The sequence below is a fragment of the Mya arenaria genome, chromosome 6, assembly GCF_026914265.1.
Source record: "Mya arenaria isolate MELC-2E11 chromosome 6, ASM2691426v1".
In the NCBI taxonomy this organism is placed as follows: Eukaryota; Metazoa; Mollusca; class Bivalvia; order Myida; family Myidae; genus Mya; species Mya arenaria.
In genome coordinates this window covers 46,974,490-46,996,709 of record NC_069127.1, presented here as the reverse complement: position 1 = coordinate 46,996,709, position 22,220 = coordinate 46,974,490, and the positions used below count along the sequence as shown (strand labels likewise).

Genomic DNA, 22,220 nt, shown 5'->3' with positions numbered 1-22,220 from the left:
ATACTTGTTTAAAGTCTAAAGGTGCCAAATGATAAATTCGTTAGAATCTATTAAAATGTAATGCTTAGTGATAGGCTGTAGATGTGAACACTATAGAAAGTAATTTGGGTTCTACCATGTGTATATCGCACAAGGTGTAGGAGATAGTTTTATGTCACTTTAATATCAGGCAAAACATAAGAGACGTCTTTATTCAAAATTTGGAAAGGAGATTTCGGACAAGAGCGTTATTTTATAGAAATGTATTTCATTTTCAATTTCAACCTTACCCTTGTGTGTTAATGTACATTATTTCAGAACTGCTTTAAATCAGCTGAGAATATCATCCCATAGTCTTTATATAGAAGTAAATATGTGGAATAAAACAGTTTATGAACAAAGAATTTGCACACTTTTAATGGATTCAAAAATGAATGTAATTTCGTGGTTGAATGCAACCTATAAGGATATAAAACTAAATATATTCCACGAGTTTATCGAACTTGTCCAAATATGTATCAAATGATACAAATGTGTGTTACAGAAATTATTTTAATGTTAAAGAATATCTCTCCTCTCTTTTTTGTATACAGAGCATTTGATTAGAAAGAATTTCATCACTTAGTTCTTTATGAATTGTTAATTTCCATACTAAGCAAAGAGAATATGTCTTGTTGAGATTAATACGGAGAATGACCATCACTAAGTCATTAGGTAATACTAGTAACTTTAAATTTCTGATTGTTTCTGTCTATACATGCATGCTTATAAATGCATGCTGTCAAATGAATTTCAATGGCAGCCGCCTTTCAAATGTTAAATAACTTAATAACCATGAACATAATTTTTCGTTGATGTCGATGTAATGCTTATGTTCTTAAATAGATTTGTGATCTGTTCTGTTGTATTCTACGAAAGAAATCTTATATTATTTTTTTTTGGAAAATCCGTTTTTTGCATTTTTCCGGAAGTCTTTTGACAATAGGAATATGTGTTTTGTGTTCAATTTTCAAGACCATCTTTCAACGATGGAAATGTCAGAGGTTTCTTGGCGATGTAGATATTGTATAAAGTACAAGAAATATTGCCTTAAAATTACTTCCAGGTTACAAAGTGCAAATATATTTATTAAGATAGATACAGGCAAATTTATACCACAACGCCACACTATTCTTTGTTCCATAACTACTTAGTCTTACAAGTATACTTAAACTGCATCCTAGATTCTTAAGTACATGTATGTGCAGTCCGTTATATCTATATACATTCTTGATTGCGAACATGTACACATGTTTACGCTTCAACTACAGGTCACTTAATGCATAAACAATCATACCTGCTCCATATAGACCACGTACACATATAAAGTGGTCTTGCAGTCTGCTCGCACGTGACATAAGGAAGCGGAAGTGCCACCGCCTGAACCACTTTCTGTATGGCCTCCAGGCGACACCACGTAGACGGGATTACCGGAAACACTGTCATCGTCTTCATGACCAATAACAGCGGAATCTAAAAGAAGGTTAAAACTGCAAAATTATGGCAGAAACTTGACCTTAATACAGAGGGATATCGAATTATCTTGGTATAACAAGATAATAAAGGTGTTTTTATTGTGTAACGTCGATAAGAGTATTGATGTTTTTTTCACATATTGTTCAAGGATTACATCAGAAAGGTTTGAAGCAGTAATTTAAATTCGAGGCCATATCTTTGAGTGCGATCTTTGGACAACTCACCATCCACGCATGTGTACTCGACCACGTCATAGGTGGAGAAGCTGCCTTGCATACAGCCTGGGGCATCGAGTCTACAATCAGTGGAATAAGGCGTGCAGCATTGCTCAAACAAGGTGGAGTTATACACATCCATCTTGGGCGGACATGCCGCCCTCATGGCTACCATAGTATAGACGTCCGTTATTACGGCTGTCTTGCCTGATGGACATTCAGGTTGCAATGTGTTGTATGGAGAGTCTCCTTCGCAAGAAGAGATCACTGAAGAGTTGCCTGTTCAGGAATAAAAACAGACATAACAATACTCCTAGTGTGTTCTTTGAAATGCAAACAACAATTGTTGGTGCAAATGTGACCGCCAAACAGTTTAAAATGACAAATTTAATGTTGTCAATCAAACAATCAGTTGACCAATAATAGGATTATATTTTGTAAAAAATAAGTATATTGTTGCAATATCCAATGGGTCTCGACATGTCGCAATAATTGCTTGAGCGACTGGTCCATTAAAAATCACATATGCCTTTCAGACATAAAATACATCTTTAGTTTCAACTTACTTTTAACACAGACGCCGTGAACCATGGCGTAATTTTGCTTGCATGAGCATTGACCCTCAACACATTGGGCGTGATTTGCACACGAGTCATCGCTGCCACAGCTTTGGGCATTGTTAGCATCTACAAGCAATGGTTTATTAACACAATGACCTGTTTTTTGTTAACTGTCAAACTGATTCCTAATTCAATTCAATGTAATTCAAATTATCATATTTTAAGCATATTTCTTCGCCATTCTATAAGGGAATGGTTGGTATTCTTTGAAACATTAAAGCTTCAAATGTATGACTCAAAACCATGTGTATTGCCAGTCACACACTACCATAACTTGAGCAACGTTAAACATTTGCAGTAAACGAGCGCTACAAAATTGTATCCTACCGTTCACACAGCGGCCATTTACAGACACATAGTTGGCCTTGCAGACACATGTACCACTCTGACAGTGGGCGTTACTGTCTCGACATGGCTTGTTCTGCCCGCATAGACCGTTTGTATACGTATCTAAAATACATTTTCATGTTACGAGCTACTTTGAAATTATTCAATTTATTGTTTATCTTAGTATGTGAAAAGTAAGCTCTGTTCAAAAATTGGAAACAATTCCGTTTTATTTAACTATTTTATTATGTATTTCCGGTCCGAATAGAAAAACCAGACGTGCGAAATTTATGTCAAACATTGACGTCAAATAGTTCCGCTAAGATTATCTATTTTCATTTATTTTTCAAGAATCATGTGTTCAATTGTGCTCTGTAGTCTGTACGTATGCTATATTATATTTTTTACAAACTACACAGCTTTGATTCATCTGGCACTGAGTTGTCCCGCACGACAAAATTCACGGAATTTTCGTTACCGGCTTACGCACGTGCCCTCGAGTCGGATTTTTCTATCCGTACCGGAAACACATGATTGATATTTTTTCTTGCATATCTAAATTTATCAATTTGTGGACAAAATGACGTTCAAAACGAACTTTTTAACAAATCACCAAAAAGCGCGTGCGACGTTCTTTACTGACGTCATAAAGCACAGTCATTTTGAATAACTAAAATAGCGTTTTTTAACGATTATTTATTTTCAATTTTAATTAAAAGTCTTGCAAACATAAATATTTGATTGACCTTTTATTGAAATGGCATAATATATTTTTCATAAACCATACAATAAATGCATAATATATTTTTCATAAACCATACAATAAATGAAATACGTAGTGGCGCGTTGTTGCGCGTGACTCATCTTACATGGGTATGTAAGATGTTTTTTTCCAGCACTGGTCACATGACCGGAAACACACGTCCGGTATGCAAGAAATGTCTGTCCTGTTTGCCAGAAACATGCATAATAATGGTAAATGTTATGTTCCCTCGAATTCAGCAATTCGGTAGATCTACCACTACATTCACACTATGAAGAAGAAACATTTACCGTTTTTGACACACTTTCCGTCTTTTATGACGTAGTGTCTGACATCATTACATGTGCATTTTCCGTCCAAACATACAGCATGTACGTCATCACATTCTGAACCCAATGTAGATCTGCATTCACCACCAACTTCCCCAGCTACAAAACAACATAGAAAACCAAAAGTAGAAATAACTCATATAACTTATTGAAGGTGAAATTCTTAATGATTACGTCTAATACTTATGATTGCCTATCTGTAATTCCATTGGCTGAAAATATATGTTGTATTCTAACACATGATAGATAAAAAAAAATAGTTCAAAGTTAACGTCGAACAGGGCATCTTTCAAAGTGACATAATTCACCTTACATGATAAATAAAAAGCGGTGCGTTGTTGCGGGGACAAACGGATTTATCAAGCATGGCCATACTAACCGGAAATGCCTGCCAGGTGTGTTAGCAAATATATTGTTACCAATCTGCAGAAAGAATAAATGAATTGTATATTTTCAAGATTGTTTGTGATATTTATATTTTTGCCTATAGCTCTTGGAATTTAATTAAATACCTATACTTACGTCCGACACACACGTCTTTTACAAGTGTATATTGTAAGGAACATTCGCACACGAACAACGTGGGGTGACAGTTCGCGTTGGCGTCCGAGCAGTCACTGTCCGTTGCACACTCTGAAAAGTAAAGAGAAATGAGTTGTTTGCTTCGTGACACTCGTATTTTAACAGCCACCGTGAACAAAATGACCTCACGTAAACATACTTCCGTGGGGTACACACCTGATCCGACACAGAGCAATGGATCTCTTCTACAATAGTTGCTGTCAGAGGTTCATGTTTTCTATTTATCAGTGAGTTGATCTTTTTTCTTATTTCTGCTCATTTTTGGCTCGGGTTTAACTAGTTCACTGTCTTACAATACCGCATATGTACAATGTACAGTGAAAACTACAAGGACAAGATCAGGAGTCTAACAGTCATATAAAGTAAACCCTGTTTCGAGGCAATAAATAAGGCCCTAGCGGCAATGAGGTATCAACACAACATACACAAATACAAACAGACCAAGAATCGACCCCGGCGAGACGGGCTAGACCTAGGCGCGCGGTCACCTAGTTTGTATGGCCATTTCTTCACAAATGTCACAACATTTATTAATTATTATAAAATATAAGTCGCATCAGAGCCAACATCAACTTGAAAAGAATAAAGTAAAAAAAAAATCGTATAAAATATTTTCAACGACCGGAACAATTGAGATATGGTCTATTGTGCGTTATCTATAGACTGACTTTAAGGCAATGATACCAACATCAGCTGATTCTGAGAGTAGAACTAAAACAAGGCAAAACTACCAATATGTGCAGCTTTAAAGGTTAACTAAGGCGAACACGTCCAGATCTACTTGCAGATTTGTTGCAGATCGTAGATCTACTTGCAGATGTGTTGCTTCTAAATCGGACATTAAGTTAAACTACATTGTCCCATTTTAATACATTACAAATAAATGAAAGTGCTAGTGGTCATGATTAAAATAGATCATGAAAGCCATTGACATAGAAACGAGGCATGTAAATTCGTTATTGTGTAAGATATTTGCTTTTTTCTCTTTCAATTTTTCATAAAACATACAAGAATTGAACTGTAACCACGAGGTTCTCATTCTGTTTTTAATTTAACATGATATACTACCGGGTTTTTTCTCAAAATTAACACCATTGACAGTTTGAAAAAGCTTAAATAAAACAGTATTTGATATGTGTATTTTATGACGTGAGAATATGGTTTTCTTTGATAAAAAAATATACGGGCTATTATGTCGATTAAAACACATTATAATTGAACAAACACTATAGTTGAAACCTATATTCCTCAATTACGGAAGACGCATACATGTGTTGTCTGCAGTTATGGACACATGGGAACATATCTTTCATAAAGTCGTGACTTCAGTAATACTTAAAAAAACACACCTTTATCTACCCTTAATATTTAATAAATAACCCGTGCAAATAATTCAAACTCGTAGCTGAATTCCTTGTAATTTATTATCGTTTTGTGACAAGTTTGCTCATGTTCATATATTATATGTTCAGTAAACGTTACTTCTATGGAAATATGCTTTTTCCATGACTGCTTTTTTATAAGTACAGCTGATTGGATTTGGATGAAAATAGGAGTTAAATATATAAGAGGAGTGTGAATTCAGGGTAAACAATTGTTACATGTTCCTAGTTTGGTAAAACAAAGTTATAATATATCACCTACCTTCTGCACACTGGCCTAGTGAACCTAGTTTATACCCGGCCTTACACCGGCAAATACCCGGCTTGCAGTTGGTACCGGCACATTGACCAGTGTCGTCATCAACACACATGGCGTTGACGTCATCGCAGTCTCTGATGGTCGCGACATCTGTGGACTTACATACACCGGAAATACTACCATCTGAAAGAGTGTAAATGGAAGAATGTCAATGTAACATCGGTGCGAATACGTCAGTTCAAAGTCTTGTAGTCAGGATATCGTTTTCCTGGAAATGCTTTTCTTGCACTTGAGCGAATGTCAGATTCAACGTAAACAATTGATACAAACATAAACATTTGAAAGAAGAATTGTTTCCTTCAGAGTAATTATCTGTAAAAATCAACATAAATCGTATTTTCCTACGTCACTATTGTACAGTTTGTGCTAGAATAATGCTCAATAGTTTGAGGATGACATCAACGTGGTATCAAAGAAAATAGACATAGTTTTTAATAATTTCGAAAGGTAAATAAGAAGATGTACTTCAAATGAAATTTCAAACTAGATTCATTATATGTCGGGGCCGTCTTTGGGGGACCAAGTCTTCGTGGGACAAGAACGTACCGTTTTCACAATCACCATTAACCAGTGTGTATGAGGTTATACATCGACATATGCCTTCTTCAGAACACTCGGTCAGGTTGCTCAAACAGGACAGAGTCGGCGGGGAGCATCGTCCACCGGGCTGCTGGTCTGCATGTGATGGAGGAGGATACAAATTATACATTCACCAAACACACTTCTTCCACATCAGTTTTTTTTATCAAATTTTGAATTATGCGAAATTGTTCTTGGTTGCGACTTAAGCTTAAACATAGAATATGGTGGTGAAGTAGATGTTATGTAACAAAGTTCCAGCAGACAAGGTATCATAATATACTCTTGTTTGTGTGTTTATGTTATTGTTGCAAGTTGTTTTACCTTATTGCAGTAAGTTACAGTTAGCACGTAATAAAAAACAACATGTCAAAAGCGGAGGTTATGTTATGAAACATGTCTGGCATCCAAAAACTCTGTACGATTCACGGTCAACGGTTAGTAAAAAAATATCACGTGCCTTCTTTGCAGATCCCGTGAATGTCGAAGAAGCCCGTCTTACAGCGACACCTGTCGCTGTTGCACTCAGCGTTAACGTCATTACACGTAGGCGACGCATTCGTCAGGCAAACCCCGCCATTACTACCATCTTAAAGAAAGAAACTAGAGACAATAAGACAGGTTATACATTTTAAAAATTTATCTATTTTTAACATGTATAAGTACATGTCTTATTACCATAGTTTTTATGTAAAGCGACTCACGAATTAAGTAATTAGAGTCTATTTAAACTACCAGCTTACCCAAAATGCATAATTATGTTGTCGATAAACGTGTAACCGGAAGCACACTGTCATATACCGTAGACGCATATAACATTGGTTCAAGGACTACATCAGAAAGGTTTGAAGCAGAAATTTAAATTCAAGGCCATATCTTTTTGTGCGATCTTTGGACAACTCACCATCCACGCATGTGTACTCGACCACGTCATAGGTGGAGAAGCTGCCTTGCATACAGCCTGGGGCATCGAGTCTGCAATCAGTGGAATTAGGCGTGCAGCATTGCTCAAACAAGGTGGAGCTATACACATCCATCTTGGGCGGACATGCCGCCCTCATGGCTACCATAGTATAGGCGTCCGTTATTACGGCAGTCTTGCCTGACGGACATTCAGGTTGCAATGTGTTGTATGGAGAGTCTCCTTCGCAAGAAGAGATCACTGACGAGTTGCCTGTTCAGGAATAAAAACAGACATAACAATACTCCGAGTGTGTTCTTTGAAATGCAAACAACAATTGTTGGTTCAAATGTGACCGCCAAACAGTTTAAAATGACAAACTTAATGTTGTCAATCAAACAATCAGTTGACCAATAATAGGATTATATTTTGTAAATAAAATAAGTATATTGTTGCAATATCCAATGGATGTCGACATGTCGCAATAATTGCTTTAGCGACTGGTCTATTAAAAATCATATATGCCTTTCAGACATAAAATACATCTTTAGTTACAACTTACTTTTAACACAGACGCCGTGAACCATGACGTAATTTTGCGCGCAAGCGCATTGACCCTCAACACATTGGGCGTGATTTGGACACGAATCATCGCTGTCACAGCTTTGGGCATTGTTACCATCTACAAGCAATGGTACAATCACCTCTTTTTGTTAACTGTTAAACTGATAGTTAAATCAATTCAATTTTATTTCAAATTATCATATTTTAAGCATATTTCTTCGCCATTCTATAAGGGAATGGTTGGTATTCTTTGAAACATTAAAGCTTCAAATGTATGACTCAAAACCATGTGTATTACCAGTCACACACTACCATAACTTGAGCAACGTTAAACATTTGCAGTAAACAAGCGCTACAAAATTGTATCCTACCGTTCACACAGCGGCCATTTACAGACACATAGTTGGCCTTGCAGACACACGTACCACTCTGACAGTGGGCGTTACTGTCTCGACATGGCTTGTTCTGCCCGCATAAACCGTTTGTATACGTATCTAAAATACATTTTCATGTTACGAGCTACTTTTTAATTATTCAATTTATTGTTTATCTTAGTATGTGAAACGTAAGCTCCGTTCAAAATTAGAAACAATTCCATAGTATTTTACTATTGTATTATGTATATCCTGTCCGAATAGAAAAACCAGTCCACAATATCACGAAAATACTTAAGTCAGTTCTCAAACTCAATCTCAACTCATTTTACCATATAACATAAAAAAATGAACAAAATATGTTTTTACACTTTTTTGAACTCCATTCTATCATTGAATATGTTGATTTAAACCTCTGGCCTAGATTCCAATGGAAAAATATTCTACAGACAAACTGAATGTATATGAGTACAAATCATTGCCTTTTATCAATAACTCAAGTATAGGTTTTGCTCTAGAATAAGTTTTCTTGGAAATATTGTCAAAATCTTTCAGCGATGATTCGTGTCCCAATCTATAAGAAAATACGTTTTCAACAAGTATAAAAAGATGCAAGATTTTGAACAATACTAGGCTTTATACTAGGCTTTATACTAGGCTTTATGTGGTAAAATGAGTTGAGATTGAGATTGAGATTTGACTTCAGTATTTTCGTGATATTCAAGCCAGACGTGCGTAATTTATGTCAAATATTGACGTCAAATGGTTCCGCTAAGCAATCGCATTTTTAAAGATTATTTATATTCATTTATTTGTCAAGAATCATGTGTTCAATTGCGCTCTGTACGTATGTTATATTTCATTTTTTACAAACTACACAGCGTTGATTCATCTGGCACTGAATTTCCCAGCACGACAAAATTCACCTGTCCAGTGTGCCAGAAACATGCATAATAATGGTAAATGTTATGTTCCCTCGAAGTTTGCAATGACGTAGATCTACCACTACATTCACACTATGAAGTAGAAACATTTACCGTTTTTGACACACTTTCCGTCTTTTATGACGTAATGTCTGACATCATTACATGTGCATTTTCCGTCCAAACACACAGCATGTACGTCATCACATTCTGAACCCAATGTAGATCTGCATTCACCACCAACTTCCCCAGCTACAAAAACAACATAGCAAACTTCAGAGTAGAAATAAATTATATTACTTATTGAATTGTGACAAATGACTTAAAATCAACATTCTGGCCAGCAATATTAATAATATATATCACATGTTCATCGGCAAGCCTCGATACTGACTCACGCGTGAGCCCTCGGTCTGGACCGGAACACATGATAATTTATATATCTGTTTTTAGTTCAAAGTTGACGTCAAATAGGTCATCATATTCAAGTGACATAATTTACCTTACATGATAAATAAAAAAGTGGTGCGTTGTTGCGAGGCCAAACGGAATTATCCAGCACGGCCATACTAACCGAAAATGCCTGTCAGGTGCGCAAGACATTATATTGTTAGCAATCTGCAGAAAGAATTAATGAATTGTATACTCTCAAGATTGTGTGTGATATTTATATTTTTGCCTAAATCTCTTCGAATTCGACTAAATACCTATACTTACGTCCGACACACGCGTCTTTTACAAGTGTATATTGTAAGGAACATTCGCACACGAACAACGTAGGGTGACAGTTCGCGTTGGCGTCCAAGCAGTCACTGTCCGTTGCACACTCTGAAAAGTAAAGACAAATGAGTCGTCTGCTTCGTGACACTCGTATTTTAACAGCCACCGTGAACAAAATGATCTCACATGAACATACGTCCATGGAGTACAAACTTGATACGACACAGAGCAAAAGATCTCTTCTACATTAAGTGCAGTCAGAAGTTCATGTTTTCTATAAATCAGTGAGTTGATCTTTTTCTTATTTCTACTCATTTTTGGCTCGAGTTTAACTAGTTCACTGTCTTACAATACCGCATATGTACAATGTACAGTGAAAACTGCAGGGACAAGATCAGGAGTCTAACAGTCATATAAAGTAAACCCTGTTTTGATGCAATAAATAAGACCCTAACGGCAATGAGGTATCAACACAACATACACAAATACAAACAGACCAAGAATCGACCTCGGCGAGACGGGCTCGTGCCAGGCGCGCGGTCGCCTAGTTTGTATGGCCATTACCTCACAAATGTCACAACACTTAAAATACAAGCCTCGTCAGTGCTAACATCAACATGAAAATGAATAATGTAAAAAATATCATAGAAAATATTTCCAACGACCGGAACAACAGTGCTAGCTTATTTATTATTGTTTTAACTGACGTATTATATCGTTAATATTTAATGAATTGTGTATGTAATGTGATGTTCAGAACTCATAATTTAGAAATATGTTTGCACCTGAAAGCTGCACTCTCACAGATTGACCTTTTTGACACCATTTTTATTTTTATTTTGTATTGGAATGAGCCATTATTGCCTAAACGTCTGGAAAACCAGGTATACAAGACTGCTGAAAAAAAGATCAGATCGCAGTTTTTCATTTTAACATTTGAAATTTGATGTTTAATTGCTTTAAGCGTTACTAACGCTTTATTAAGAATATCGAAATTTCCAGTAGTTTCCCAAATAATTGAGATCTGTTCTAGTGTGTGTTATCTTATATGACTGAATTGAAGGCATTGATACCAAAATCAACTGATTCTGAGACAAAAACTAAAAAATGGCAAAACTGTCAATCTGTGAGAGTGCACCTTTAAAGGTTAATAATAAGGCGAACACGTCAAGATCGTTCATGCAGATCGTACTTGCAGATTTGTTGCTTCTAAATCGGATATTAAAGCTGCACTCTCACAGATTTACCGTTTTTTCAACTTAAGTTATTTTTGTCTTGAATTAGCAATATTTTGCGTAAATATCTGCAAACCAGTGATGAAAGACTGCTGACAAAAGATCAGATCGCAGATTTTCATATTTCCATTCCAAATTTAATGTTTTATGGCTTAAACCGTTACTAACGTTACTAACGGTTTAAGAAAAATGCATTAAACATCAATTTTGGAACGGAAATATGAAAATCTCGATCTGATCTTTTGTCAGCAGTCCTTCGCACTGGTTTGCAGATAATTACTCAAAAATTTGCTCGTTCCAAGACAAAAAATAAAAAAAAGTTGGAAAACGTTCAAACTCTGAGAGTGCAGCTTTAATTTAAACTACATTGTTTCATTTTAATATTTTACAAAGAAATGAAAGTCATAGTGGGTCGTGATTAAACTAGATATTGCAAGCCATTTACATGGAAACGAGCAATATAAATTCGTTCTTGTGCAAGATATTTGCTTTTTTTCTCTTTTAATGTTTCATAAAACATACAAGAATTGAATTGTTTCCACAAGGTTCTCATTCTGTATTTAATTTAACATGATATAATACCGTTGTTTTCCTCAAAATTAACACCATTGACAATTTGAAAAAACAACGCTAAAATAAAACAGTATTTGATATTTTTATTTTATGAATGGGAGAATGTGGTTTTCTTGGATCAAAATGTACGGGCTATCATGTCTTTTAAAACACCTAATAATTGATCAAACTATAGTTGATATTAAAAAAAAATTATATTCCGCAATTACGGAAGACGCATACATGAGGTTGATGAATATTGTCTGTAATTAAACACACACTTAGGAATATTTCTTTCATTCAGTCGTGACTTCTGTTTTACTTAAAAACACCTTATCTACCATTAAGGCCTAAAAAATACATTTGGTTCTGGGTACCCGTCCCTACCTACGAAAGAGGCACCGACCCTGACCTTTTTATAGACAGTTGGTAAAAAAAGTAGAAAAAAGAATTAAGCGTGTGTTTTAATTAGAGCTGCACTCTCACAAATATACCATTTTTAAAACTTTTTTTATTTTCGGTCTTAGAAAGAGCAAATTTTTGCGTAAATTTCTGCAAACCAATGATAAAAGATTTCGAACAAAAGATCAGATCGCAGATTTTCATTTTTCCGCTCGAAAATTAATGTTTTATGGTTTAAACCGTTAGTAACGGTTTAAGAAAAATGCATAAAACATCAATTTTTGAACTTAAATATAAAAATCTGCGATCTAATTTTTTGTCAGCCGTCTTATATAACTGGTTTCCATGTTTTTTTTGCAAAAATTGGCTCTTTCCAAGACAAAAAAAAATAAAAAAGTTGTCAAAACGTTCAATCTGTGATAGTACAGCTTTAACGCCTTTATACTGAATATTACTTTTAACATCATTCTCTAATGATGAAAAAAAAACGTTCTTATATGAAGCCTTGCAATAATAGTAATAAAGCTAATAATAAAGCCTACCTACCCTACCTGTTTTTGAAAAGGATGTGATCCTAACCAAAACTCTCTTTTATGCCTAATAACACGCATAAATGAATTCAAACTCATTTTTGTGACGAGTTTCTTCTGTTTCATATTATATATTCAGTAAACGTTACTTCTATAGAAGTACGCTATTTCCATGACTTTTTTTATAAGTACAGCTCATTGGAATTGGATGAAAATAGGCGTTAAAAATATAAGAGGGGTGTGGATTCAATGTAAATAATTGTTACATGTTCCTCGTTTGATAAAACAAAGTTATAAAACATCCCTAACCTACTGCGCACTGGCCCAGTGAACCTAGTTTATACCCGGCCTTACACCGGCAAATGCCCGGCTTGCAGTTGGTACCGGCACATTGACCAGTGTCGTCATCAACACACATCGCGTTGACGTCATCGCAGTCTCCGATGGTCGCGACATCTGTGGACTTACATACACCGGAAATACTACCATCTGAAAGCGTGTAAATGGAAGAATGTCAATGTAACATCGGTGCGAATACGTCAGTTCAAAGTCTTGTAGTCAGGATATTGTTTTCCTGGAAATGCTTTTCTTGCACTTGAGCGAATGTCAGATTCAACGTAAACAATTGATACAAACATAAACATTTGAAAGAAGAATTGTTTCCTTCAGAGTAATTATCTGTAAAAATCAACATAAATCGTATTTTCCTACGTCACTATTGTACAGTTTGTGCTAGAATAATGCTCAATAGTTTGAGGATGACATCAACGTGGTATCAAAGAAAGTAGACATAGTTTTTAATAATTTCGAAAGGTAAATTAGAAGATGTACTTCAAATGAACTAGATTCATTATATGTCGGGGCCGTCTTTGGGGGACCAAGTCTTCGTGGGACAAGAACGTACCGTTTTCACAATCACCATTAACCAGTGTGTATGAGGTTATACATCGACATATGCCTTCTTCAGAACACTCGGTCAGGTTGCTCAAACAGGACAGAGTCGGCGGGGAGCACCGTCCACCGGGCTGCTGGTCTGCATGTGATGGAGGAGGATACAAATTATACATTCACCAAACACACTTCTTCCACATCAGTTTTTTTTATCAAATTTTGAATTATGCGAAATTGTTCTTGGTTGCGACTTAAGCTTAAACATAGAATATGGTGGTGAAGTAGGTGTTATGTAACAAAGTTCCAGCAGACAAGGTATCATAATATACTCTTGTTTGTGTGTTTATGTTATTGTTGTAAGTTGTTTTACCTTATTGCAGTAAGTTACAGTTAGCACGTAATATCAATCAACATGTCAAAGCAGAGGTTATGTTATAAAACATGTCTGGCATCCAAAAACACTGTACGATTCACGGTCAGCGGTTAGTAAAAAAAATAGCACGTGCCTTCTTTGCAGATCCCGTGAATGTTGAAGAAGCCCGTCTTACAGCGACACCTGTCGCTGTTGCACTCAGCGTTAACGTCATTACACGTAGACGTTGCATTCGTCAGGCAAACCCCGCCATTACTACCATCTTAAAGAAAGAAACTAGAGACAATAAGACAGGTTATACATTTTAAAAATTGATCTATTTTTTAACATGTAACATGTATAAGTACATGTCTTATTAGTTATTACCATATGTTTTATGTAAAGCGACTCATGAATTAAGTAATTAGAGTCTATTTAAACTACCAGCTTACCCAAAATGCATATGTTGTCGATAAACGTGTAACCGGAAGCACACTGGCATATACCGTAGACGCAAACAGCATTATCAAGCAGACACTCGACAGCGACCGTGCAGTAACCCCCATGTGACCCATCTAGAAAATGTACGTATGTATGTATGGTCTATCATTAGCAAATTCATCGTCATTATCTTTATCATCATCATCGTCATTATTTTTATTATTATCTTTTTAAAAGGTATCATTGTAATAAATAGCTGCAGTGTTATATTCCGATATAATATAACCATTTTAATGGAAGCTATCGTGATTTTCCTCATAAAATTACGAAAAGTTGATTAAGTACTGTTAACATAAAAACTCAATCATTTTGTATTAAGTTTATATTAACAATACTCATGAAAGATTCATATTTCAGTTAAAATCCAAAACAAACACAATTAAATTTTAAGTACAATATTTATCGCAATGGCAACTAAACTTAAGGCTGTAGAGCAAAATAAACTACATGTAATTCATGAATTAATTATAAACGTCTTTAGCGACTACCTTTCAGACATTTGCCATTGATTTCAGAATGTTGAGGCAAGCAAAGGCAGGTTTGATTGGTGCAAAGTGTGAGCGGGTCTACGCACGCTATGAGCTCGCTGCATAACCCGTGCAAACTGCCAGCTATATAGCGCATGGGTGTAGATAATGCGCAGGGGTGTAGATAGTAGGCAGGGATGTAGATAGTGCACAGGAGTGTAGATAGTGTACAGGGGTGAAAGAAGAGAAAAAGCATTCTTATTTCAACATAAAGCATGCATATTTGCTACATACTTCACTATTGTAGAGAAAAATTCTCAAATTTAGAGACAAATCGGTTGTAAAAAAGAATGTCATTAAAATGCTGTAAAAAATAAACGAATACATATAATGATAAATATAAATGTTTAAAAAAGAAAATATGTAAACATTTGAAATGCTTTTATTGTTCACGTGATGATTTATTAAATTTGACTCTCGGCAATATATTTTAATTTATTTTTAATACTACAAATCTAACAATAACTGAACAGAACAAGTACCTGGCACACAGGTGCCATTATATTCCGTATAATTGTTGACGTCATCACAGATGCATACACCGCTGATGACGTCACATTTGGTATGTGCTTCAAAACATTCTGTTGTCGCGTTACAAAAACCGCCTAACGTTCCATCCGGGGATTCTAACGTAACAAATTACATACATGATAAAGATAAAAACAACAGAAGGACATGTAGACCAATTTCTTTCAAAGGTATCGTTGAAATATCTTTCCTTGTTGCAATGTCTTTTAAAAGCTCTTTTGAAATTAACTTTTTCGTTTAGCATTAGATTTTGAAATGATGTTTCCAATCACGTTTTTGGAAACATTGTAATGTTAAATATGATCCGCGCCTTGATATGATTTAGCATATCATAAAGTTTTATGTAATATAAGCACCAGGGACACAGCCTCCGTTCCCATCTCTGAAGCCACCAGGACAAGAACAGTCGCCATCTGTGTTGATATATTCGTCCCTGCATACACAGAGGCCAGATGCCGAGTTGCAATGGATTTTGAAATCGCTGCAACCGCCATTATTATCACAAAATCCATCTTCTGTACCATCTAACAGGTTTCAAGAACATTGAAACGCTAATTTTAGTTTATTTAAACAACAATACAATCATATGTCAATATAAAAATTGTAGTTAATAACATGTTTAGCTTTACGTAAGGTACGTATATTTGAAGGGCCATAAAGGTTGTATGTATTTAATAATGTCTATAAAAGTCTCCATACATGTTCCTATCATGAAACATTGCTTTTGTTTATGTTTAGTGTCTGAAAAGGAAGTAATTCTGTACCAAACGGCTAGGTTCTTCTGAAATGTGAATGTTTTTATTCAAATTTGTCCTCTTAATAATAAATCATAATGTATTAAAGCGATACCTAGAATGCATCTTCCATTGATATACGTATGATTTTCTACGCAAACACACGTCCCATTTCTACATTCAGTATTAGCATCTCTACATGGAGTGACGCCAGTATTACTACAGCGACCCATGGGGTAGCCATCTACAAATAAAGCTTTGTATTAATCTTCTAGTGACTATTGCTATACATATGCCTTGATAATGACAAACGTAACGTGTGTATCCTATGTCCGTCAGTGAAATATGTTTACTGTTGTAGTTTTAGTTCCATACGAAGATAAAATACCTTACAAAACGGAAGTTCAAGATTATTAAATAAGGAAATGTTAAACACCTCAGAGATAACAAACATGACAGATATATAACATACCATGTATTTACATTCGAAACATATTGGTAGAAAATTCTAGCTTTTAAAGAAGATAAAGGCGCAGATGTAAGTAAGAGGATTGAAGATTAACATGTCAATCTAGGATAAAAGAACAAGGATATAAACGTATAATGGGAGAGAACACTTCAAGTAATAAGGGTGTGCTGTTTAAAATTTATCTAGTTCAACGTGAGAAAAACAATTTATAAGTAAGTATAAATGAGGTTCTAAATCTCACCAAAGACGGTCTAAAATTTACCTTCAACACATATTCCGCCGACGGCCGTGAAATTGCCGACACATTCACACAAACCCGTCAGGTAGCTGCATCGTGTGGTGTTGAGGGTACACTGCTTGTTCGCGAGACAGCTGCCACCAGGCATACCGTCTTGTGGGTTTATATCACGACAAATTTAACTTACAGATACACATATAGTAGATGAACACTAAGAACTGAGTATCTTTAACAAGCTAATTCCAAGACATGCTTGACAGATGTTTTGCTATCGCGTATTTTATAATTGAACGTCAGATCTAAAAAATCAACTAAACTTGTAAAGCTTATAGTGAAATACAAAGAAGTTGTAATGGCTAAGTGGCTGTATATTAAACTTTATTGATCATGAAACGCTCAGAGGTTTGCAAGACAAATCATACTTTTATATCATATTTACGACGAAAAGGTGATGATGATGATGATGATGATGATGATGATGATGATGATGATGATACCTGTTAAATAAGACAGTTGTAAGCTAGATCATCCAGTGCATGGTTGCTCTTTTGTACTTTTGTAGCATTGAGAGGAGAAAAACAAACGATCTAGCCAGAGAAACTAAGATGTGGTCATGCAATAAGGCAGGTATACATGTACATTAAATACAGACGAGTACTGGCACTATTATGAACGTTAGTGTGCTGTTTTTTTTGTGTTCTGAATTTCAATAATTATCAACATATTTCAAAAAGTGTTTACGATGTAGTACAGATGAACAACATTCAACTGATAATAGTTACTAAATGCTATTAGTAATGCACCAGTCAATTGTAACCACGCCTCTCCTCCAAGTCCGGGGAATAGCGGGGACTTTGACTTTCGGTCCAGCCAAGCCCGGGTAGAATCCCCGCCCTACGGGGACGAACTGATGGTAAAATCCCCGCCAAATGCCCCCGCACCCGAGGGACCCCGCACCCGAAGTCCCATTCCCCGCTATATTTTGCGCGAAGTCAAAACCACCGCATTCACCGGCACTGCGGGGCCACCATGAATTTAAAAACACGGCCCATTTCCCTGGCTATCCCCGGTATACCCCGGACCTGGGGGCGGGGGGGACGTGGTTACAATTGACTGGTGCATAATAATACAGGTAAATTCATGTAATCATTTTGTAGTCTGTTTTCAACTGTTTTATTGAAGTGGTATGTATTATTATTATCTACCAATTCCAACACATTCTACCTTGTAAGCATTCTCCCTGAATGTCGCTGAATCCTGCGCTACATACGCATGTGTTGTCCCGACATTCCGTGTTTGGATCCACACAGACAGTATGAGTGTCGCAATAGCCGTGCAGGTTTCCGGCTGAAATGTTTTCATTTGAGGCAAACTGTAGGACCTTTCTAGCCTAACCTACACTCCTTGTTCATATATACTACATTTAAAAACCATCCGTAGCGTAAAGAGACGTTGTTAGTTATAACCGTGTAACAAGACTTTCCTCGACGAATCTAAAAAAATATACGGAAATCTCAAAGAAAAAATAGTTTTGAAGCATGTCTTAAAATTACCTGGAATACATTCCCCGTCATGTAGAGTCAAGTTCTGACTTGCATCACATTCACACGTGCTCGTGACAGAATTGCACACAGACCCTTCAACAATGCACGGTACCGAGGAGTTGCAGAAGCCGCCAGGCATACCATCTGTAATGGTTAAACATTGGTTGCCCGATACACATGAATGAAAACAAGTATATGAAAGAAAATAAAAGCAGAATATTGTGGGAACTGAGTGAATAATAATGAGAGGGAGGGAGGGAGGGAGGGAGGGAGAGAGAGAGAGAGAGAGAGAGAGAGAGAGAGAGTGAAGACCAACGCGACAGACGCTATATGTGTCGTAATATCACATGTAATTGCACTTCTGGCGTGTTGGCGTCCGACTAACACGCTAGCACGCATACATGATATATGCTTAAGATTTTGTCGAACAAGCCAGAACGAGAAATCATTAGTTTATACTAGGAAAATAGAAATCGGAAGGATAATGAGGTGTTAAGTGAACGCTAGTTAATGTGAGAGAACACAGCACTGAAGGAAAGAAAAACTAAGGAAGCGAATATTTTTGTCAAAATGACATTATGTACGGAGATGACGGGGGAGAGCGCGGGGAATGATAAGGTAAGAGAAGTGAGTCAAGTGGAAGAAAGAATTGACAACGAGAATGGGGGAAAGAACAGGAAATAGAGGAGACGGCTAGTGAAGAAGGAACACAGAGTGGTGAACGAGTTGTCAGAAGGGTATGTATTGAGGAAGGCCAAACAACCAAAGGCGTAGAAAGAGAGGTCAGAAGGGGATGGTGCGAGAAGTCTTAATCCGGGATAGGAAAGAAAACGGCAAAGGGATACCGATATAATGATCATTAATCGGGGAATGTTGGTTAAGCAGCGGTAATGGAAATGGAATAACGGAAGATAAGGTGATGGATATAGGACGAGTAAAAGAGGACGAGTATAAGAGGACGAGTGATAGAGGACGAGTGATAGAGGACGAGTGATAGAGAACGGTTTATGGGTAGAGGACGTGTGATAGAGGATGAGTGATAGAGGACGAGTAATAGAGGACGAGTGATAGAGGACGAGTGATAGAGGACGAGTGGTAGAGGACGAGTGATAGAGAACGGTTTATGGATAGAGGACGAGTGATAGAGGACGAGTAATAGAGGACGAGTAATAGAGGACGAGTGATAGAGGACGAGTGATAGAGAACGGTTTATGGATAGAGGACGAGTGATAGAGGACGAGTTTTAAAGAACGATAGAGTGATAGAGGACGAGTGATAGAGGACGAGTGATAGAGGACGAGTGATAGAGAACGGTTTATGGATAGAGGACGAGTGATAGAGGACGAGTAATAGAGGACGAGTAATAGAGGACGAGTGATAGAGGACGAGTGATAGAGAACGGTTTATGGATAGAGGACGAGTAATAGAGGACGAGTGATAGAGGACGAGTGATATAGGATGAGTGATAGAGGACGAGTGATAGAGAACGGTTTATGGATAGAGGACGAGTGATAGAGGACGAGTGATAGATAGAGGACGACGAGTGATAGAGGACGAGTGATAGAGAACGGTTTATGGATAGAGGACGAGTGATAGAGAACAAGTGATGTATGACGAGTGATAGATAGTAGAGAATGAGTAATAGAGAACGAGTGATAAATGACGAGTGATGGATAGAGGACGAATGATAGAGGACGAGTAATAGAGGACGAATAATAAAGGACGAGTGATAGAGGACGAGTGATAGAGAACGATTTATGGTTAGAGCACGAGTAATAGAGGACGAGTGATAGAGGACGAGTGAGAGATAGAGAACGAGTGATGGAGGACGAGTGATGGATAGAGGACGAGTGATAGATAGGGAACAAGTGATGGATAGAGGACGAGTGATAGAGGACGAGTGATAGAGGACGAGTGATAGAGGACGAGTAATAGAGAAAGGTTTATGGATAGAGGACGAGTGATAGAGGACGAGTAATAGAGGACGAGTAATAGAGGACGAGTGATAGAGGACGAGTGATAAAAACGGTTTATGGATAGAGGACGAGTAATAGAGGACGAGTGATAGAGGACGAGTGATATAGGACGAGTGATAGAGGACGAGTGATAGAGAACGGTTTATGGATAGAGGACGAGTGATAGAGGACGAGTGATAGATAGAGGACGACGAGTGATAGAGGACGAGTGATAGAGAACGGTTTATGGATAGAGGACGAGTGATAGAGAACAAGTGATGTATGACGAGTGATAGATAGTAGAGAATGAGTAATAGAGAACGAGTGATAAATGACGAGTGATGGATAGAGGACGAATGATAGAGGACGAGTAATAGAGGACGAATAATAAAGGACGAGTGATAGAGGACGAGTGATAGAGAACGATTTATGGTTAGAGCACGAGTAATAGAGGACGAGTGATAGAGGACGAGTGAGAGATAGAGAACGAGTGATGGAGGACGAGTGATGGATAGGGGACGAGTGATAGATAGGGAACAAGTGATGGATAGAGGACGAGTGATAGAGGACGAGTGGTGAGAGAGGGCGAGTGATAGAGGACGAGTAATAGAGGACGAGTGATAGAGGACGAGTGATGGATAGAGGACGAGTGATAGAATACGAGTGATGAGTGATAGAGGACGAGTGATAAAGGACGAGTGATAGATAGAGAATGAGTGATAGAGGGTGAGTGATGGATATAAGACAAGTGAAAGAGGACGAGTGATAGAGAACGAGTGATGGATAGAGGACGAGTGATAGAGGACGAGTGATGGATAGAGGACGAGAGTGATAATGGATGAGTGATGCATAGAGGACGAGGGTGATAGAGGACGAGTGATGGATAGAGGACGAGTGATAGCGGACAGGTGATATATAGAGGACGAGTGATATATAAATGACGAGTGATAGAAGACGAGTGATAGATAGAGGACGAGGGATGGATAGAGGACGAGTGATAGAGGACGAGTGATAGACAGTGGACCAGTGATGGATAGAGGCTGAGAGTGATAGAGGACGAGCGATGGAGGACGAGTAATAGAGGACGAGGGATGGATAGAGGATGAGAGTGATAGAGGACGAGTGATAAAGGACGAGTGATAGAGGACGAGGGATGGATAGAGGACGAGGGATGGATAGAGGATGAGGGATGGATAGATGATGAGAGTGATAGAGGACGAGTGATGGATAGAGGATGATAGTGATAGAGGGTGAGTGATGGATATACGACAAGTGATAGAGGACGAGTGATAGAGAACGAGTGATGGATAGAGGACGAGTGATAGAGGACGAGTGATGGATAGAGGACGAGGGATGGATAGAGGACGAGGGATGGATAGAGGATGTGGGATGGATAGAGGATGAGAGTGATAGAGGATGAGTGATGGATAGAGGATGAGAGTGATAGAGGACGAGTGATGGATAGAGGACGAGTGATAGAGGACGAGTGATAGATAGAGGACGACGAGTGATAGAGGACAAGTGATAGAGAACGGTTTATGGATAGAGGACGAGTGATAGAGGACAAGTGATGTATGACGAGTGATAGATAGTAGAGAATGAGTAATAGAGAACGAGTGATAGATGACGAGTGATGGATAGAGGACGAGTGATAGAGGACGAGTAATAGA

The 22,220-nt window shown here is 37.3% G+C and overlaps 1 protein-coding gene across 4 annotated transcripts in view; it reads right to left on the bottom strand.

Annotated features, from left to right (window-relative positions):
- LOC128239075 (neurogenic locus notch homolog protein 1-like) overlaps positions 1-22,220 on the bottom strand; it is a 72,398-nt gene that overhangs the window by 28,941 nt on the left and 21,237 nt on the right. For 3 of the 4 annotated variants that reach the window (XM_052955524.1, XM_052955525.1, XM_052955526.1), the window contains exons 11-35: positions 18,605-18,739; positions 18,276-18,398; positions 17,076-17,204; positions 16,460-16,588; positions 15,967-16,134; positions 15,565-15,708; positions 15,044-15,166; positions 14,507-14,629; positions 14,209-14,337; positions 13,716-13,844; positions 13,121-13,300; positions 10,090-10,200; positions 9,487-9,624; positions 8,447-8,569; positions 8,074-8,193; positions 7,515-7,784; positions 7,071-7,199; positions 6,578-6,706; positions 5,975-6,154; positions 4,271-4,381; positions 3,710-3,847; positions 2,657-2,779; positions 2,276-2,395; positions 1,719-1,988; positions 1,316-1,491 (exon numbers count right to left, since the gene is read on the bottom strand). In XM_052955524.1, coding sequence (XP_052811484.1) covers positions 1,316-1,491; positions 1,719-1,988; positions 2,276-2,395; positions 2,657-2,779; positions 3,710-3,847; positions 4,271-4,381; positions 5,975-6,154; positions 6,578-6,706; positions 7,071-7,199; positions 7,515-7,784; positions 8,074-8,193; positions 8,447-8,569; positions 9,487-9,624; positions 10,090-10,200; positions 13,121-13,300; positions 13,716-13,844; positions 14,209-14,337; positions 14,507-14,629; positions 15,044-15,166; positions 15,565-15,708; positions 15,967-16,134; positions 16,460-16,588; positions 17,076-17,204; positions 18,276-18,398; positions 18,605-18,739 — 3,650 coding nt within the window. The remainder of the gene's footprint in view (positions 1-1,315; positions 1,492-1,718; positions 1,989-2,275; positions 2,396-2,656; positions 2,780-3,709; positions 3,848-4,270; positions 4,382-5,974; positions 6,155-6,577; positions 6,707-7,070; positions 7,200-7,514; positions 7,785-8,073; positions 8,194-8,446; positions 8,570-9,486; positions 9,625-10,089; positions 10,201-13,120; positions 13,301-13,715; positions 13,845-14,208; positions 14,338-14,506; positions 14,630-15,043; positions 15,167-15,564; positions 15,709-15,966; positions 16,135-16,459; positions 16,589-17,075; positions 17,205-18,275; positions 18,399-18,604; positions 18,740-22,220) is intronic. The other variant, XM_052955527.1, reaches the window with a different exon arrangement.